General features: G+C 38.1%; 1 protein-coding gene across 2 annotated transcripts; it reads left to right on the top strand.

The window, feature by feature from the left end:
* Positions 1 to 2,976: 2,976 nt before the first annotated feature.
* LOC131233293 (novel plant SNARE 11-like) lies at positions 2,977 to 16,397 on the top strand. Of its 2 annotated transcripts, XM_058229944.1 has the most exons (10): positions 2,977 to 3,536; positions 5,215 to 5,307; positions 6,009 to 6,102; positions 6,245 to 6,282; positions 9,128 to 9,222; positions 14,159 to 14,238; positions 14,763 to 14,819; positions 14,927 to 15,019; positions 15,150 to 15,224; positions 15,990 to 16,397. In XM_058229944.1, the coding sequence occupies exons 1-10, from the start codon at positions 3,460 to 3,462 to the stop codon at positions 16,077 to 16,079; spliced, it is 792 nt and encodes a 263-aa protein (XP_058085927.1). In that variant the 5' UTR covers positions 2,977 to 3,459; the 3' UTR covers positions 16,080 to 16,397. The 2 variants fall into 2 exon arrangements, with proteins under 2 accessions (XP_058085927.1, XP_058085928.1); XM_058229945.1 differs by lacking the exons at positions 2,977 to 3,536; positions 5,215 to 5,307 and adding an exon at positions 5,358 to 5,374.
* Positions 16,398 to 17,153: the final 756 nt, after the last annotated feature.

The raw sequence follows: 17,153 nt of genomic DNA, 5'->3' as shown, positions 1-17,153 counted from the left end.
AAGCACACCACGCATCCAAAGCTCAAATGAGACACACCATACAAAACAATGGAGATCAAGACATTTACCGTTGAAGCCTTCCCAGGGGCATGGTTATGATTATCTTTCATCCAACCCGTTCATGAGATTATGAATGTAGATAATTAAACATAAATAAACTCAATCCAAAACATTCTTGGCCATTAGAAAGTTCTCAACTGTAGTTATTTAATCCCCACTATTTCCTTTGGTTTGATCCACTTCAACTCTGGATTTGTTTCATTTTTTGCTCGTACCAAAAATGAGCTGGACGGCTTAGATAAAATAAAAAATAAAAATGTTGCTGATTGCGTGGTGGTGGTGTCACACCTATGGTGTGTTGGCAACACGAAGTTCTATAGGCTATGGTCTCTGCTTGTACCAAATGAGCTGGACTGCGTAGATAAAAAGAACGTGGATTGAGTGGCAGTGGTGCCACACCTTGGTGGGCGCAGATTAGGAACTACCCCACGCCTGCTCGGAGCTCGGGACAGGCTCCTAAGGCTAATAGAACTACTGTGATTTATGAATCTTATCCACAACGTACATCCTTTCTTTTTTTCGTAATGGATAAAAAAGTAAGTCATATCCAAGGCTCGAGTCGACCACACCATAGGAAGCAACGGTTCTAAGGACACCCATCTTTGAAACCTTCCTATAGTCATACACACCTGGATGAAGTGAAAAAACAAATATCATCATTCCTAAGAAATTTTCAACGGTATAAATTTAATCACCACTGTGTGATCCATTTGAGATATTGATCTTAGCTATTTTTGGCATAATATTCTAAAATAAAAAAAAAAAATAGATAGACGGTGTGGATAAACTTAATACATCACGGCGGCCCCTTAATGGGTCTCAAAGCCTCCTCCTGTCCCAAGCTCCGAATAGGCGGGGGGTAGTACCTAATCCGCACCACACCTTGGTAGTCTGTTGGCGTTACTGAGTTAACGGGGATGGTTAAAAAAACAAGAAGATTAAAAGCTTGAGGGAGGGAATTGAACTTTTATTAGCAGGTTGAGTAACGATTCTTGCTATTGAAGTGACATCACAAAGTTTTATAAGCTCCTCTACCATGTATGTGTTATATATCCAAGCTGTGTTTGGAGATATCATTTCTGGGCATGAGCCAAAAGATGGAGCAATCCATAGATCCCACCGCATAAAACAATGGGAAGACTAACCTTAACTATGATATTTATTTGAGATCCAACCTGTACATAAGTTAACACTAACATGAAAGAAGGGAAAACACAAATATCAGCTTAATCCAAAACTTTTATGGTCCTGAAAGTTTTTAATAGCAGTCATTCAATCCCCACTACTTTTTGTGATAGGGTCCACTTGAGCTTTGGATCTAAATTGTTTTTTGGCTCGTACCATAAAAAAATCTCTTCAAATGGATCACTGGTTAGGATACAAAACATTCATTATGCTGAGGCTGAGGAGCTCACAGAACTTGGTGATGTCGCTCCAAGAAGCCGTCTCGCTGCTCAACTTGTGAGTGGCTAATCGGTGTCCAATTGAATGCTTCCTACGGGGACGGGATTGCCTAAGGGCAGGTTCCGTAGAGAGACTTTGAATCACCAGGTTCTTTGGGTACTACCATGATGTATGTGTTGTATCACATCATCCGTACATTTGGAGAGATCATTTTGTGGCATGAGCCAAATGTAAATCGTAAGCTGTAACGACCCCGCCATAGAAAACAATGAAGAGAGTGAAGGCTACTATTGAAACCTTCTTAAGGTTTACTCTGATGTTTATTTGATATCTAATTTGTTCATAAGTTAACACAAACATTAAAAAGGTAAAACACAATTATTAGATTGATTGAAAACTTTTGCGGCCCTTAGAAGTTTTTAATGGTGGGCATCACTCTCTCCACTGTCTTCTATAGTGGGGTCCACTAGAGATTTGGATCTGATTTATTATTTGAATCATGCCTTAAAATGGTCTCTCCAATGGATGAACGGTGTGGATACAAAACATTAGCCATGGTAAGACCCACAAAATTTAGTGACTTCACTTTAGTAGCGAGTTTCATGCTCAACCTATCAGCAGCTAATCCGCGTCCTTCCCACAGGTATAGAAATTTTAGATAAGCTGATATTTGGTTTTTCTCAAAATTCAGGTATGCGTGGCATTATAAACACGTTGTATGACAAATAAACACCATGGTTGGCGGAACGTTTGTCCCCGCTGCTTTCTGTAGTGTGGCTTAAAGCTTTGGATATGCATAATTTTCCTCATATCCTAAATTGCTCTCCTCAAATGCATGGACGGTGTGGATGGAACCATACATATTGATGGGCCTACATAACTCGGTCAAATCAACACACCACCACGCAACAGCTTCCCCTGTACCTACCTTGCGTCATCGCACCGTCATAACGTGCCGCTGTCAGGGATTGTTTGGTAAGCAGATGATCACTGCCCAGGTAGAACACTCGGACACAAGATGAAGCGTGCGTGAGCACGAGCGGTCAAACAATGCCGATAACTCGAGAAATCCAAAGAGAAAAAAAAAACTTTCATACTCTGGAGAGTGTGACTGATGATACGCGGGTACCAAGAAATTGCTCACGTGTCATACAAGTAATTCAAATTAAACGGTCCAAATTATGGGCCTCTGTTTAGATGTATAATAATCCAAAAGTTACCCTTATTTCGTTATCTCACTATTGGATACGTGGACATTTATTGGACGGTTAAAAATGAAAAAAAAAACTTCTTGTCATATTTCAACAAACAAGTGTCCACGAATCAGTGGTTGAAATTGTTCAGCCAATGACTGTGAGTAGGTTGAAGTTCTTTCTACAAAACAGTGGCTTAATTGAGCTAACTTTCGGAGTGCCTGCGTATGGAGTGTGTACTCTGCCAGAGTATCAAACAACGCCCTCACCCAATCTAACAACAGTCGAGCCGGTCGAACCGTTTCCCCTGTTGGACTCTCTGAACACAACGCCAATCTCTCTCTCTCTCTCTCTCGATTGCTATCTCCATCCCGATCTGCAAAACACGGTAAAAGATCGTAGATGTCCGGATTCTGATCCTGCATTCTCTTCAAATCCCATTGCCTTGGATTCATTTCCGCCATTTCCGTTTTTTCCGATCTCAAACCGTCTAGATCCGACCTTAAAAACCATTTTCTCCGATCCCATTCTGCTCAGCTCCGAAACAGGATTTCCGACTTTGAGCGGTATCAGAAACAGGGTTTCTGAGTGTTTGGAAATCTGTACTTTTAGAGGATTTTGTTTTTCTGCATTGATGAAGATATTGAAGACATGTATGCCTTGATTTTCAACGATCTCCGACTCGTTTTTGGGGCTGGTTTGGAGAATCTGACTCCTGATTGGTGGATTTCTGCTTCGAAACCGTAGACGCGGTTATAAGAAGAAGTGTAGATTGTGATTGGGACGGTGTTCGGTTCTGGCGATGGATCCGTTGTCCGAGATCAGTGAGGAGCTTGCTAACATTGATGGACAGATCAGCGACATCCTTCGTGCGCTATCGTAAGCATTTTTTCTTTCAAATTCTCTCTCTCTCTCTCTCTCTCTCTCTCTCTCTCTCTCTCTCGTAAATTTGGTTAGTCGTGTTTAATTTCGGTAGTTCTTTTTATACTTGAATTCGGCATTTTAATGTGTACAACTGGAATAATGTAATTGGCATTTCAATGTGTACAATTGGAGTGATGCAATTATTTATTATTTGGAAATAACACACTTTGTGTGGACGAGCGCTGGAATCCAACACAAGTGTGGACCTGATTCGTTGAAGCCTGAAAATTAGGATTTGTGGAGTCGGCATTATATTTTAATAAAAATAAATATTTTAGAAATAGTGCAAAGAAAACAAAAAGGTCCAATTTCAGTAGAGGATCGTATAGTTCCTCTTTAACAAAATTGCTTTTTTCCCAAGAGTTATATGATTACTGGGTTGTATGATTAGGCATATATACTACATGCATTGTAGCTGGGTGCATGTGTAGTTCTTATTTTGAATGTCTTACTGCTAAGAGAGATGGAACAAGGAAAATTTTTATTATTCCCTCTTGAAATGAGAGAGTGGTCTTATTAATTTAAAACATAAATATTTCATAAATAAGCTAAATGAGTAAAGGAAGAAAATATCAAAAATGAGTTTAAGGGCCTGTTTGGTACATGCGTAAAACTGAGTTCATCTCATTTTAGTGAATCGTAATTATGTATTATAGATCACATTTGTAAGGGCCTGTTTGGTAGATGCCTAAAAATTAGCTCATCTCATTTTAGCTAATCGTAATTATATGTCAGAGATCGCATTTGTTTGTGGGAAGGATTAAAAATAATATTGAGAACCAACAATCATGATCTCTTATACATAATTATGATTAACAAAAATGAAATTAACTCATTTTTAGGCGTCTCTACCAAACAGGCCCTAAGTTTTATTGGTAACCAAAAAAAAGCCATAAATTTCTATTGGTAAAAAAATAATAAAATAAAGTTTTGAATGTTTACAAGAACTGGGAGAGAGGCAGAGAGATAAAACAAAAAAAAAAAAAAAAAAAAAAACCTATTAATTTCATCTTTTAAATAAGCAGTTTTACTTCTGAGTGTAATTCTGTAAAAGTAAAGTTGTTTTCGAGTTTCAATGTTTATTTATTTTCTTTATTCAATACAAAGAATCTCCACCACATGAAAAAGTCAAAGCAAGAGCCTTTTTCTGTTCAGATGGTGCTTGTTCCTATGCCGCACTTGATCCTAGTGCCTCCTAAAAGGATGAAGCAAGTGGAGCCCACTTGAAACTGCTGTGCCCTAAAATGTCAAATCTAGTGCGTTCACATCAGATGGTGGTCAGATTCACCCAAAATGAAAGCTTGTTATAGGTGTTAGTGCAACGGATCATTTCCATGTTCATGTCATCATTACAGTTATGTTTGAAGGGAGCTCTATTTGTCAAGCTGTAGATGTGCATTTGATGCCTGGAGCTACCAGAAACAAGTTGTTATTGAAATTCAATCATCACTTCAGTGTTTGCTTCTTAAGATGTGGGATTGCTTTGTGTTGGCATGTGCTTGGGCATTGGATATCAACGGGGTTACATTGTCTTGTTTAAGAATATCTTTCTTTAAAAAATATATATATTTTTTATCCTTCCATATGAATCTTGGATAAGGATATCTGAAATACGCAATGTCATTTCTTGTAGAAATGGATTCCAGAAACTGGAGAAGATTAAAGACTCAAACAGGCAGAGCCGGCAATTGGAAGAACTTACGGGAAAGATGCGGGAATGTAAGAGGTAGGTGAACTCTCTCTCTCTCTCTCTCTCTCTCTCTCTCACACCCACTCATGCGGGAATGTAAGAGGTAGGTGAGCTCTCTCTCTCTCTCTCTCTCTCTCTCACACACACACACACACACACACACACACACACACACACAAACACACACGTACTCTCTTTCTCTCTCTCCCACCCACACACAGACACATGTACTCTGTTTCTCTCTGTTATTTATTCATTTATTATTATTATTTAAATACTGCATTTGGGATTTTATTTGCATATTGAACTATTATTTCTGATAAAAATAATAGTTCTATGGTTATTTAGCAGTTATTTACATACATGATGCTAGTTTTTAGATAACTAGATTTGAGACTTTCAATTCTTGCTGGTTTATGGTTTATTTGGGCTGAGCATAATGATAGATGTTTCTGAAATCGGCGTAGGCTTCTGGATGAGGTGTTTAGGTTGGTGAGATGGATGACATAGTTTGGGCTTTTGACCTGAAGCTCTTTTTGTAATGTCATGTAGCTTATTTTGTTTCCGTTTGTTTTGCTTGCTGTAGTTGTTGTTAGGATTTCTTGTCCTGATTTCTTTTAATAAAATTGCGAGATTCCCCTCTCACCCAGAAAAAAAGAAGAAAAAGATCTTGAAAAATCCATGTTCTAGATGAAGGAACCTTTTGATACAAATGTGTTATTGGGTAATTTTTTTAGGCTTATCAAAGAGTTTGACCGAGAAGTTAAGGAAGAGGAAAGTAGAAATACTCCAGACACCAACAAAATGCTCAATGAGAAAAAACAATCAATGGTGATGTTCACTCAAAGATCTTTACTCTTTAAAAGCAATTGCTATTTCTTTCTCAATGATTGTCTGAATCTCTTATAAACTTAGTCCATATTCATTACTGTCTATCAAACTTAAATATGAGTTCTTTCTTGTTGTTCTGCAGATTAAAGAATTGAATTCCTATGTTGCTCTCAAAAAACAGTGAGTTATTGAAATTTCATACAAATTACCTAAGTTGGTTTTATCTTGCACTCTTTCATTTACGAAACATCCTTTTGTTTGATTTGGAACATCAAATTTTTTAGAACATCTACTCTGCCTTTAGCTATTAGTTTCTTTACATTGGTTGATTTAGGAAATGGCAAATGCCCTTTTCCATCTTCCTATTCTAAAACTGGTATGTGGTCCCAGATGCTGCGTGTCTCTAGCATAAGTGGTCTATGTTCCCAGATGTTGTGGGTCTCAACTCGATATTAATATAATTAAATTTTAAGTATATAGTGTGGGTAATAAAAATTAAGATTGTTTAAAATAGGTAACATAAATAAAATACACGAAATGAAACACAATTGTTCTTTATGGCATGCTGGTAGCGGGTCTTGCATTGTCTCATGGGGTTGTGCTTTTGACTCCTGTCATATGCATTTGTTTTTGGTTGCACTTTTGACTCCCGTCACATGCATTTTTATTTATTATTATTTTTTTTTAAGAATTCACTCGGTCGAGTTACACCAATTTGTATCAAGTTTTCAAGCAGACTCGACGAGTCGTGTGGAGTCCCGACCAAGTTACGCCCATCAGCAAGTTTACAAGAGACTCAGCTTGAAATCTTGTCGAGTTGAGTTGACTCAGCTGAGTTTCGAGTCGATCCGCTGAATTTTAAAAATATGGTCTCTATTGCTGGATAATGGCAAAGTATGCTGAGATCCATGTGACTGTGGCTGTAATGTAGGATAAGGACGACGGTGAGGTCTGGGACTTATTGTTGATAGGAACTAGGAAGTGCACAAAAGCATGAATCAGCTTAAATTTCACCATGCATAGCAATTCAGATTTACCATTGAATGATGAACCAGACTAGATTGGATAACAGAAAAAAGTCAGATGGCAACAACTTTAGATAGCACAGAAGAATAAAATTAGAATCACCCATAACAAAATGTAGATGGATGACATAATTTAATGTACTTAATCACAATTAGATTAGGAAAGTTGCTCTTTCTAGGAAATTTGTATACCAATTTCGAGATTAATCTCTCAAAAAAGATACATGGCATCCAGGGAGCTAAGGATAGACCCAAACTATAGACTTCCAATACCTAAAAAAATCCAGAGAGAGTATCCTCAAAATTCAGGTTCCGGCATAGCCTGCTTAATCATGAGAATAGTCAATTACTTTTAAGTCTTCTGACAAAATACCTCTATCTTCAAAACCTCTTCTATTCCTCTCTCTCCACAATCCCCACCATCTTCCAGATGGTGCTTCCACAGGGATGACAAGGGCTATCTGCCCAACTATCAAGGAGGTTGAAGATAGTATTATTGATAGTCCAGGATATATCTCAAAGAGGCTGAAGAAATGACTCCAAACTGCTCTGACCACACATCAGTGAAGGGATAGATGGTGTCCCTTCCCCCATCCTCCCTACACATGATGCACACGCTGGGGATTGCAGACATCCTCTTTTCAAGATTGTCAATTATAATGATTTATTGGCCATAGTGAGCCAACAGAATGCTTGGACTCTTGGCAGCTCAAGAATCTTCCATATCTTAGCCGAAGGAGCCAACTCCTTGCCTTGATCCAAGGTTAGCTGAAAGAAGGATTTAGAGGTGTACCTCGCATGCGCTGTCCATTTCTACACCTCTTATCCTCCGTTGGGTCAAGATGGACCTGCAGTATTGTGAACTAGATTCAAACATTGATTACTGTGTATTTCACTGACATTGGAGTGTATAGTAGATTGGATTCAACAGTGCTCGCACACCCTCTGTGGTGCATTTAATTCTTTTTTCTGTTAGTAAATTGAAAATATTAAAATTCCTTTTTTTATAATCTAATGCCCAAATAATTTAATTGGTTTTTCCATTTGACGAATTGCTTCATAATTTGAAACAATATTCAAAATATTGGTATTGCTTTACGTATCGCACTTTTGGAATTTAGATACATATCGGTTATCACATGGGATATATCAGTTGCATCGCATGATGTATTGCTGTTGTTGGAAACATGGGAAAACATTAGGAAATTGGTCGATTTTTTCAATGAAACTTCAGTGATTGTTAAAAAAGGTATCGATACATACTTATAAATCAAAGCATTACAAAAAAACAAGTGTACATAATTGGTTTTCTTTGTATGGGGTCCTAATCTCTGTGTTGTCTAACTAAATTGATGCAAGCATATTCGAAGTCTATTCATATGATTTATAAATGTAAGGAGACGTGTGAAAACACAAGAAACACATTCAAAAGCAAAAGAAGAATCACTAGATTAGGTTACATACATGTTTGATTTTATGTTTGGACACAAAAATTACAACCAATTTGCGAGAATTGAGAAATTTTGATTTTCTTCAAATTTCCGCAACTCGGCCCATCTCCTCCAAATCTCGAAATCGAAGCTCCCAATCCATGATTTTTCATGCAAAACATGAAAAATCATGAATTTGTAACAATTTGACATTGATTTAACATGATTTACAGGAAAAAAAAAATGATCGAAAAAAAAAAATGCGCTCATTGGATTGAACATGTGGGATATATTCCACTACTTGTGTGTTTTGTATCGCAGTGGGATACAAGATATATCGTGGGATATATCGGCCGATATTGTCGATACTTAAAATATTGATTTGAAAATGATTAATTCTTAGTTCACTAAAATACTACTCGGTAAATATTTCTATCAACATATTTATTTTAGTGCCATTTTCTCTTGTTTATATTATTCATTTTGCGAAGTTTATTTGCAGGTGCCATAGATTTGTTTATTGTGTGTCTTTATGTATTTATTTCTCTTTTCTTGTGGATGGAAATGCAGGTATGCAAGCAGTCTTGACAATAAGCGGGTTGATCTCTTTGATGGGCTTGATGGCGGAGGGGGGTTTGTGGAAGATAATGTTCTACAAGCTTCATGTAGGCACACATAACATACTTTTTTAAGGTTCAAGTGTTCACGTTATTTCCATTTTCATGATTGTGTTTCCACCATTATTTCTTGCTATTGCAATTACTTCTCTTTTGATTGGTAACAAAAATTTTATTAAGGAGAGAAGGAAAAGAAATTACAGTAGACACATCAAAGAGATCAAGGGTCAACTTTGTGCTTGTACAAACATATATTGCGGGGAGAGGCAACAACCGACAATATCCGATAGCTTGTCATGATGATAGCCATGTCAGATGGCCCTTTTTATCTTGTGGCCAAATCTCCCACTTTTTAACAATGACAATAGCTTTAAATTTGTTACCGAAATGCTTGGTTGTTTTGACATTACACCACAACTTGAAAGATAGCATGGCTACAATTATGGTGGCAAGTTGGCTAAGCTGGTCCAAGCCATGCTTATCCAGCCCACTTAGGGCCTGGGTTTGCGTTGGGTAATTAGTCCCATGAATCAGGCTTGGGCCTAAGTATTGAGCTTGTTTGCTTATCAGGCCAGTTCAGGCCTAGCATGCCTGAGCCAAGTACTCGGTCTAAAACGGATATCCTTTGTTAGGTTATTAGTATTTTTATTATTATGAGTGTGTGATTAGTAATTGATGTGATGCAAGACGCATGCATGTGGCTAAATGGTGAGGTGAGGTCAATCAACAAATTCAATTAAAAAATCAAAATCATAAATCACGCCAAAATCATCAAATATCTCAAGAATCCAACATGAAATTATGAATAGTCTAGGCTACAATTAACAAACAACGCTATACATGATCATTGAATACTATAAATTAGGATCTAATGGATGTTAGAACACCTAAATAGTATAGGAATAAGCCTATTTCAAAAGGGAAGAACTATTACTACATAGGGTTTGCTCAATTAGAATGTAGGCTAACCTAGGGTTCAAGGAATTTGGGAAAAATGTGAAATTAGGGTTTTGGGTATTGCTTGAGGGGAATTAGGAATTTGAGTGGTTGGAGGATTAGGGTTTAGGTTAACTAGGGAAATTGGGATTATAGGGTTTGGAAGTTTTGGAGAAATTTGGAAAGTAGGGAATCTAGGGTTAAGGTTAGGGTTTTAGAAAGGGATTTAGGGGTTTTGATGTAGGGTAAGAGAGAATCAAAAAGGAAAAAGGGTTGGACCATACGACTAGCCTAGGGGTTCGCATGTGTGGCCGTACGGTCACACATGTGGGTCGTTGGATGGGGTTTTAGGGTCCTCAGTGGTTGGGTTCGATTGGGGTTGAAGTTGGTTGATGAAAAGTTGAAGAAAAAGATGATTTGGATAGTTTTGGATGGGAATGAAAGAAGAAAGATGAAGTTTTTGAGAATATACATCTTTTTGGATAGAAAGAAAGAGAGAAGGAAGATGATAGATGGAAGCCTGATGTAGGACATGAAAATTAACTATGATATGCAAGAAACTCAGGCTAAGATCATCAAATTAATTAATAATAATAAATCTCCACATCCCACAATGAAGTCAAACCATTCCGAATAGGGGAATCTGTAAAGATCCAAGCCTATGCGCAAGTTAGGGTTGATTCTAATTCAAAATAATCAACTAATGAGTTCCAAGGAATGTGGAAACCCTCAAGCTTGTGTAGGATTGTTTCATCATCAATGGGATCCTCTAATCGCAAATTAGGGCAAAATTAGGGCGCTAAAATTGGGGAAAAGTGAGGATTAGGTAATCTAGGGTTAGGGTTCCAGATTGGATGATTTATTAGGCTGAGAATTGAGAACTAATTTGGTCAATTTGGGGTTTGAATATGATTTAGGGAATTTTGCAGAAAACAAGAAAAATCAGGAAAAATAGAAAAAAATTTGTACCTTTCAAACCGGTGATCCAAAAGGGGTTTTGGAGTGGGGAGGAAGGCCTACCAGAAGGATGAATCAATCCAGGAAGAAAGGTCTCGCATGTGGGACCCGCACATGTGCCGCACGTGGGCGAGTAGGCTCGCATGTATGGGGTGGGAGCTACCTCCAGTCTGGTCAGCCAGGGGAGGAGTCTTGATCCTCCGAGTTTTGCCTCGATTCGATGTGCGGTGTAGTCGTAGTGCTACATTGAAGGTTGCGGTCCTGCAACAGCGGGCTGGATCTGGAAGATGCACTATTGTTGTTGGATTGTTTCGTTGGGCTAAACAAGCAACGTGAATGAAGGGGAAAGAGATGATGATGATGGGAATGAGTTAGGATGAGGCTTCGCACCTCGGTAGTCTTTCCTTGATGAACAAGGGGGGCTTTTTGCCCTCTTATGGTTCACGTCTCCACACACACAAAGAGAAGAGAGAAAACAACCTTTTTATTTTCTTATTTCCTACAGCATAACTATAATGCCCCCTCCCCTTGAGTTTATAAAGAAACCCTAAGAGGAGAGAATGACTAAAGTGCCCCTGCGCTAAGTGCGCATAAAAAGGTCCACATAAAAATAATAAAAACCAAACAACTACTAATCAATCCGAGCTGACCATCAAAAACTAAAACATGAAAAATAGTAAAATCCAAAATCCTACGAAGTTTCATAGTGGTGGGCCACGATCATGACATGATGGGCCATAATCGGGTCCACTCTAGACTCTAAGACTCTCAATACTCCTCCCACAAGTTGTGGGTCTTCAATCCATGCTGTCGCCAAGGTAGATCAACGGTAGGGTCCTGCTCCTCTCGTACGTGCGTAGTGAAGGTACTCCCCCATCAAAGCCTCACAACTCCGTTGAATAGGAATGGAATTTCACCACACCTAATCTCCAAATCGCATGGAAAAATCTTCAAATCGCATGAAGAAGCAAGAGGAACTTTGAAATTTCTTGAAACAATAACATAAATAGGTTCACACACCCCATTCTCTTTTGTAGTCTTAGAAAGACACTTTTACAAAAAACCTCTATTAGGAAAGAATTCTCATATAAAAAAACCATATCTTAAGTAAAACATAAAATAGTCCAAAATAATAAAACAAATGACAAAAACTACTCAAAACAAATAAATCTAAACTATCCTAAACTATTTGTGGCCAATAGGGTGGTCCACGATCAACATGGACCACGATTAAGAGTGGTCTAACAGTCCATCGTGCTCGATCCAATGGTCTGATTGATGCATGCACTCGATCTAACTGTCCAGACTAAAAAAAAATGCAGCCCACATGCATCTTCCTAACGTAGGGTCTTTGAAGATGCATCAAATGCATGTGGGGTCTTCAAAACGGTCCACTCGGGCCCATGTAGTGGTCATCCATCTAGAGGAAAACTGGTGCTGATCTCCTCCTCATCTGGTAGACCCTGAATGGTGCTCCGATGTCCTCGTCATGATGTATAAAGTTTATACTTATTATTATACCATCATTTGCTCTAAAAAAAAAGTCTTTGAATCCACAAGGAAAGAGAAAATCTCTAAAAATTGATATTATTGATGAAAAGTGTTGCTTATGATGTATCTAATAAGCAATAGAAACCCTAGCCATAATTTGATGCGGAGTAGTAGACTTTCCTGAAATGGTAAACTTTCCTGGAATAGTAAATTCACTAAAAAATAGTAAACAACTTCTAAACTTACTCAAACTCTTTCATATGACTCAAACAAGGACTTTAAGTTGTTGCAAGAATCTCCAAAACCTAAAATACCCTAAAAATAGCAAAAATTGTAAGTCATTAAAAATAATAAATTTTGACTAAAAACTCAAAATTAACCCCAAAATGACCTATTTTTGAATAACTATATGGGGACCAATTGCCTTTGGCATTGGTTAGGACATGGGGCTCGTCGGTAGCTTTCTAGTGACATATTATATGTGCAATTATGATAAATGTCACACAACTACGGCTGTAGGAAGCTATAATGTGCATTATAGCTTCTTTTTTTTTTTTTGGCCTCATCTCGAGCCATACAATCTGATTTCTCTCAATCTTTGGCCACCTGCATAATTTCCCTTGACTTGTCCTACATCAACACAATTCCACCACTTCCTATTTTTGAGGGACATGATAGATCTTTTTTCCTTTCTTTCTTTCTTTCCTTCTTTTTTATTTTTTATATTAGCGAAAGCTACTATGATACAACTATTCTTGTCCCATAACATTCATCAATCTCCACATGTAGATCTGAGGCACTAAAACACTACTATCATCATGTAGAGCATTCTAAGTTTTGTTGTCATCATAATCACCTAAGGTGAGGTATTTGCAACAATTGTAAAGCATGCCCAAATGCATGTAAATTATTATTTAATCATATGAAGTTCCAAGGAACACTTAGAGGATGGTGTACTCTCTCAATTCCTACAGTATTTCAACTTTTAAGGTGGAACTTGGACATCAAAATCACGGAGAATTTGCTTAGATAGGAAAGAGGAAATAACAAGAAATTAAAATTTATTTACGGAAGTTCAGACTGTATTGGAAGAATCCTCCTAAGGGTGTGTAGTGCTCTATTAATTGTGAATGGGTAACAATGAGTAGAAGTGGCACAAGCCTGGTACTATCTGGAGAACCTTCCAGATGAGTACTCCTTGTTTGCACTTTGCAGTAGCTATTAAAGGATGAACAAATAGTGAATATCCACTGAAATACTTCATATTCTAGAGTTGAAACAGTTGTCATGGCAATGGCTTTAGGAACTGTGCATGCATCCTCTTTGTTGCTGATAACCCCCCCCCCCCCTCAAAAAAAAAAAAAAAAAACTCGCGCACACACTAGATTTCCTATACCTGCCCATTTTGTTGCAATAAAATTTTGGGCATTCCTGATATTGTTGTTTCAAGTGATCTTCTTTGGCTTGTATATATGAGAACATCATTAATTAAAAAAAGGACAGCCCTGTTAACTGAATAATGCATAAACTTCTAAGATTTTTAACACCGTGTTAGCATGTTCATTTCTGAATTACTGAAGCAGAATATATATTTTTGCAGCTATGAACAATCAACAGTTAATTGATAGTGGAAACCGAATGATGGATGAGACAGATCAAACTATCGAGCGGTCGAAAAAGGTCAACCTCCATCCCAGGGATTAATTTGGCACTGGACAAAAGGGTGTTCTAGTTTTCACTATTTGGGGCTTGATGATTACTCAATTTGAGTTCTTTTTAAAGTCAATTGTTTTAAAAATTGCTTGGTCTTGAATGCTTGTTGAGGGATCTGCTGATTGGGTTTCTTCCAGCACTCTTTGTTTGGTTCAACTGCAATTAATAGATGTAAATATGAGCCTTGATATTTGAATTTTGACTTTTTGACATAGGTTTTCAAAAATTTAAAACCATTTCGCTGTAGTTTAAAACCCCACAATGGTGTTAATCATTCGGAAGATAAAGTCAATTTAAAATCCCTTTAGGTCATGATTGATCTCATGTCCATAATTACCCTGATGAAAACATGAAAGAAGATTTCAACCACTTGGAGTTCAGATTTTGGAATGTTTTTGAACTGTTGCCTTCTTTGTTGCCAATAGATCTGCAATAGTTAAAACTCCCAAGTTTACGTGCCTATCTGTTTCTGCAATCACTGTGGATTGCAGGTTGTTCACGAGACCATCAACGTTGGAGCCGATACAACAGCTGCTCTCAAAGCTCAGGTCTGTGATATGATAAGATTTGAGAATCCTAATTTCTTGTTTCGTCGCTCTCTCCTTTAAGATATGCTGCAAGTATTAAAACTCTCAGTCAATTTATTATTTTTCAGACTGAACAAATGAGTAGGATTGTTAATGAGCTGGACTCCATCCATTTCTCAATCAAGAAGGCCTCTCAACTGGTTAAGGAAATTGGTAGACAGGTCAGTTTTCTCAAATATCAAACTCGGTGCTTTTTCTGTTTGTTTTGGACTACGTTTGTCTCTCTGCTTCTTTTTTTTCTTTTTTCATTTTTTTAAATATATTTAATTAATTCATTTACATTTGCCTTAGGTTGCAACTGACCGATGTATTATGGCTTTGCTCTTCCTAATTGTTCTTGGAGTGGTAGCAATCATGATTGTGAAGGTTGGATTTATTTTTTCTTGTGTTTGTATTACGCTTTCATTCCTGGTTCTCCCTTTTATATTTTATTTGAGGAATTATATGATCCTCAACCCTGGAGATATATATTCTCAGGTGCTCAGTTTGTATGCTGGGGCCCATTGTTTTGTTAATCCAGATCATTTATGACTTGGTTACACTGTGATTGGATGTTGACTCAAAACTTTCCCGGTTAGGAAGCTGTTCTATCTTTGGCCTTCTTTTTTTTTAATTGTTGAATGTGGACTGTTCTTGGATCTTCAGTCTATTTGCAGGCCACTGATCGAAGGGTTATGATTATTCTATCAGGGAAGTTTTTGGGCCACCATGGTCCATCTACCAGGGGACTCATTAGAGTGATTGTCTCTCTCTCTTTTTTTTCTTTTTTTTTTTGGGTTAGCTTGTTAGTACACACCCATGTCAGTACACACACTCCATGTTAGCCACCCCCACTAGGGATTGATACGAAGACCTCAAGTGTTGAAACGAGGTATCTCCACTCAGTCTGCCAGTTGAGCTATGGATCTGGGTGTGAGTGATTGTCTCATTCACCAAACCATGGGACCACCTCTGCAGACCAAGGGGCAGTGATAGTGTAAAGAATCCTCTGGTTGAGGATCTTATAATTCCCTCATATTTGAATTATTTTACATGCTCATGTTGGTGTTTGTTTTGTGTTAGATTTTGCATTTTATATCATATTTGAGATTTTGTACGACTCAACTGCTATGGTGGATTTTGAGTCTTCAGATTGTAAAGCCAAATAACAAGGACATTCGGAATATCCCTGGATTCGCCCCGCCAGCGCTTAACCGGAAGCTTCTCTGGGATCTGAACTAGAGGTGAAAACAAGAGCTGAATTTTTCACACTGAGGAGAATTGCCAATATCAGGTCTTCTTGGTCAAGCTGCCGGGCTTCATTTGCTGGATGTTCAAAGCATCTCATGACCACCGAGGCGATTTGGATTCCACAACATGCCGACAGTAGTAGCGGTATTCCTGTGATTATTCCGTGGCTACTTTTTCTACCTTATATTTTCTTTTCTTTTTTTAAATTCAATAGCCCTTACATATGTATGATCAGGTCAAATTTTCCCTAATGTCATGAAATTCTCTTCTCGTGGTTCAATTTATAGAAATCTAGACACTGATTTTCAATTGGTGGAAAGTATGGTAATGCATCTTTATTCTGGAGGAAAGATATGTTCAGGGCGACCTGTCTGAAAACTAAATACCCATATTGGCCCTGTCCAATGGGGCCCATCCATATGTTAGACATGGCCCCATGGGGCCCACTTGTGGGCAACCACTAGTGGGTGGGTCCCACTCAAGTTTTCCTCTGACCATTCCATATAAAAAGGGGAGGAGTTTTCTCGTTAAGATCATCCAATGGTTTCGAGAGTTCGAGAGAGAAAAGGGAGAGATCGTATACCATAGATTCTGGTCCATCCCTTGTACAATCCAAGCCATTGATTGTTATCCAGGGCCATCTTAACCATAGAATCAGAGGGGTGATCAGACCTGTCTATTCCTGTAATGGTTAGCGAACCACTGGACATGCAGTCCATCTTCAGCTTTTGCAAAGGTCCTGAGATCATGTGGACGGTCCGATACAAGTCCACCCATCCAGGCCAACTTTCACCATACACATTCAAACAGCTAAAATCATGTGCGGACGCTGCTGTGTTGGCTTGGTTAACATGCTATATTTTTTCTCTGCTTTTCCCTTGTCTGCTCAAATGAGTGCGTGTCATGACATCACACTTTCATAATTAGATATCATATTGAATTCAAACTCTCTGTCATGCATATGCAAACACATTCACACCTCTATTGCAATATACATGTGCTAGTGTTTGGACACAAACGGGTGGATATTGGAATGGTTTCTCCTGAAGATGTACTGAAATTCCT

Source organism: Magnolia sinica, chromosome 18 (assembly GCF_029962835.1).
Source record: "Magnolia sinica isolate HGM2019 chromosome 18, MsV1, whole genome shotgun sequence".
Classification (NCBI taxonomy): domain Eukaryota; kingdom Viridiplantae; phylum Streptophyta; class Magnoliopsida; order Magnoliales; family Magnoliaceae; genus Magnolia; species Magnolia sinica.
Note: the sequence above shows the minus strand (reverse complement) of the source record. Positions and strands in the feature narration are given on the sequence as shown.

Bases quoted from the DNA above. Each gene is read 5' to 3' on its own strand.
- LOC131233293 (XM_058229944.1), top strand. From the start codon at position 3,460: ATGGATCCGTTGTCCGAGATCAGTGAGGAGCTTGCTAACATTGATGGA. The intron at 3,537-5,214 runs GTAAGCATTTTT...CATTTCTTGTAG, and splicing joins GACATCCTTCGTGCGCTATC to AAATGGATTCCAGAAACTGG. The intron at 6,103-6,244 runs GTGATGTTCACT...GTTGTTCTGCAG, and splicing joins ATGAGAAAAAACAATCAATG to ATTAAAGAATTGAATTCCTA.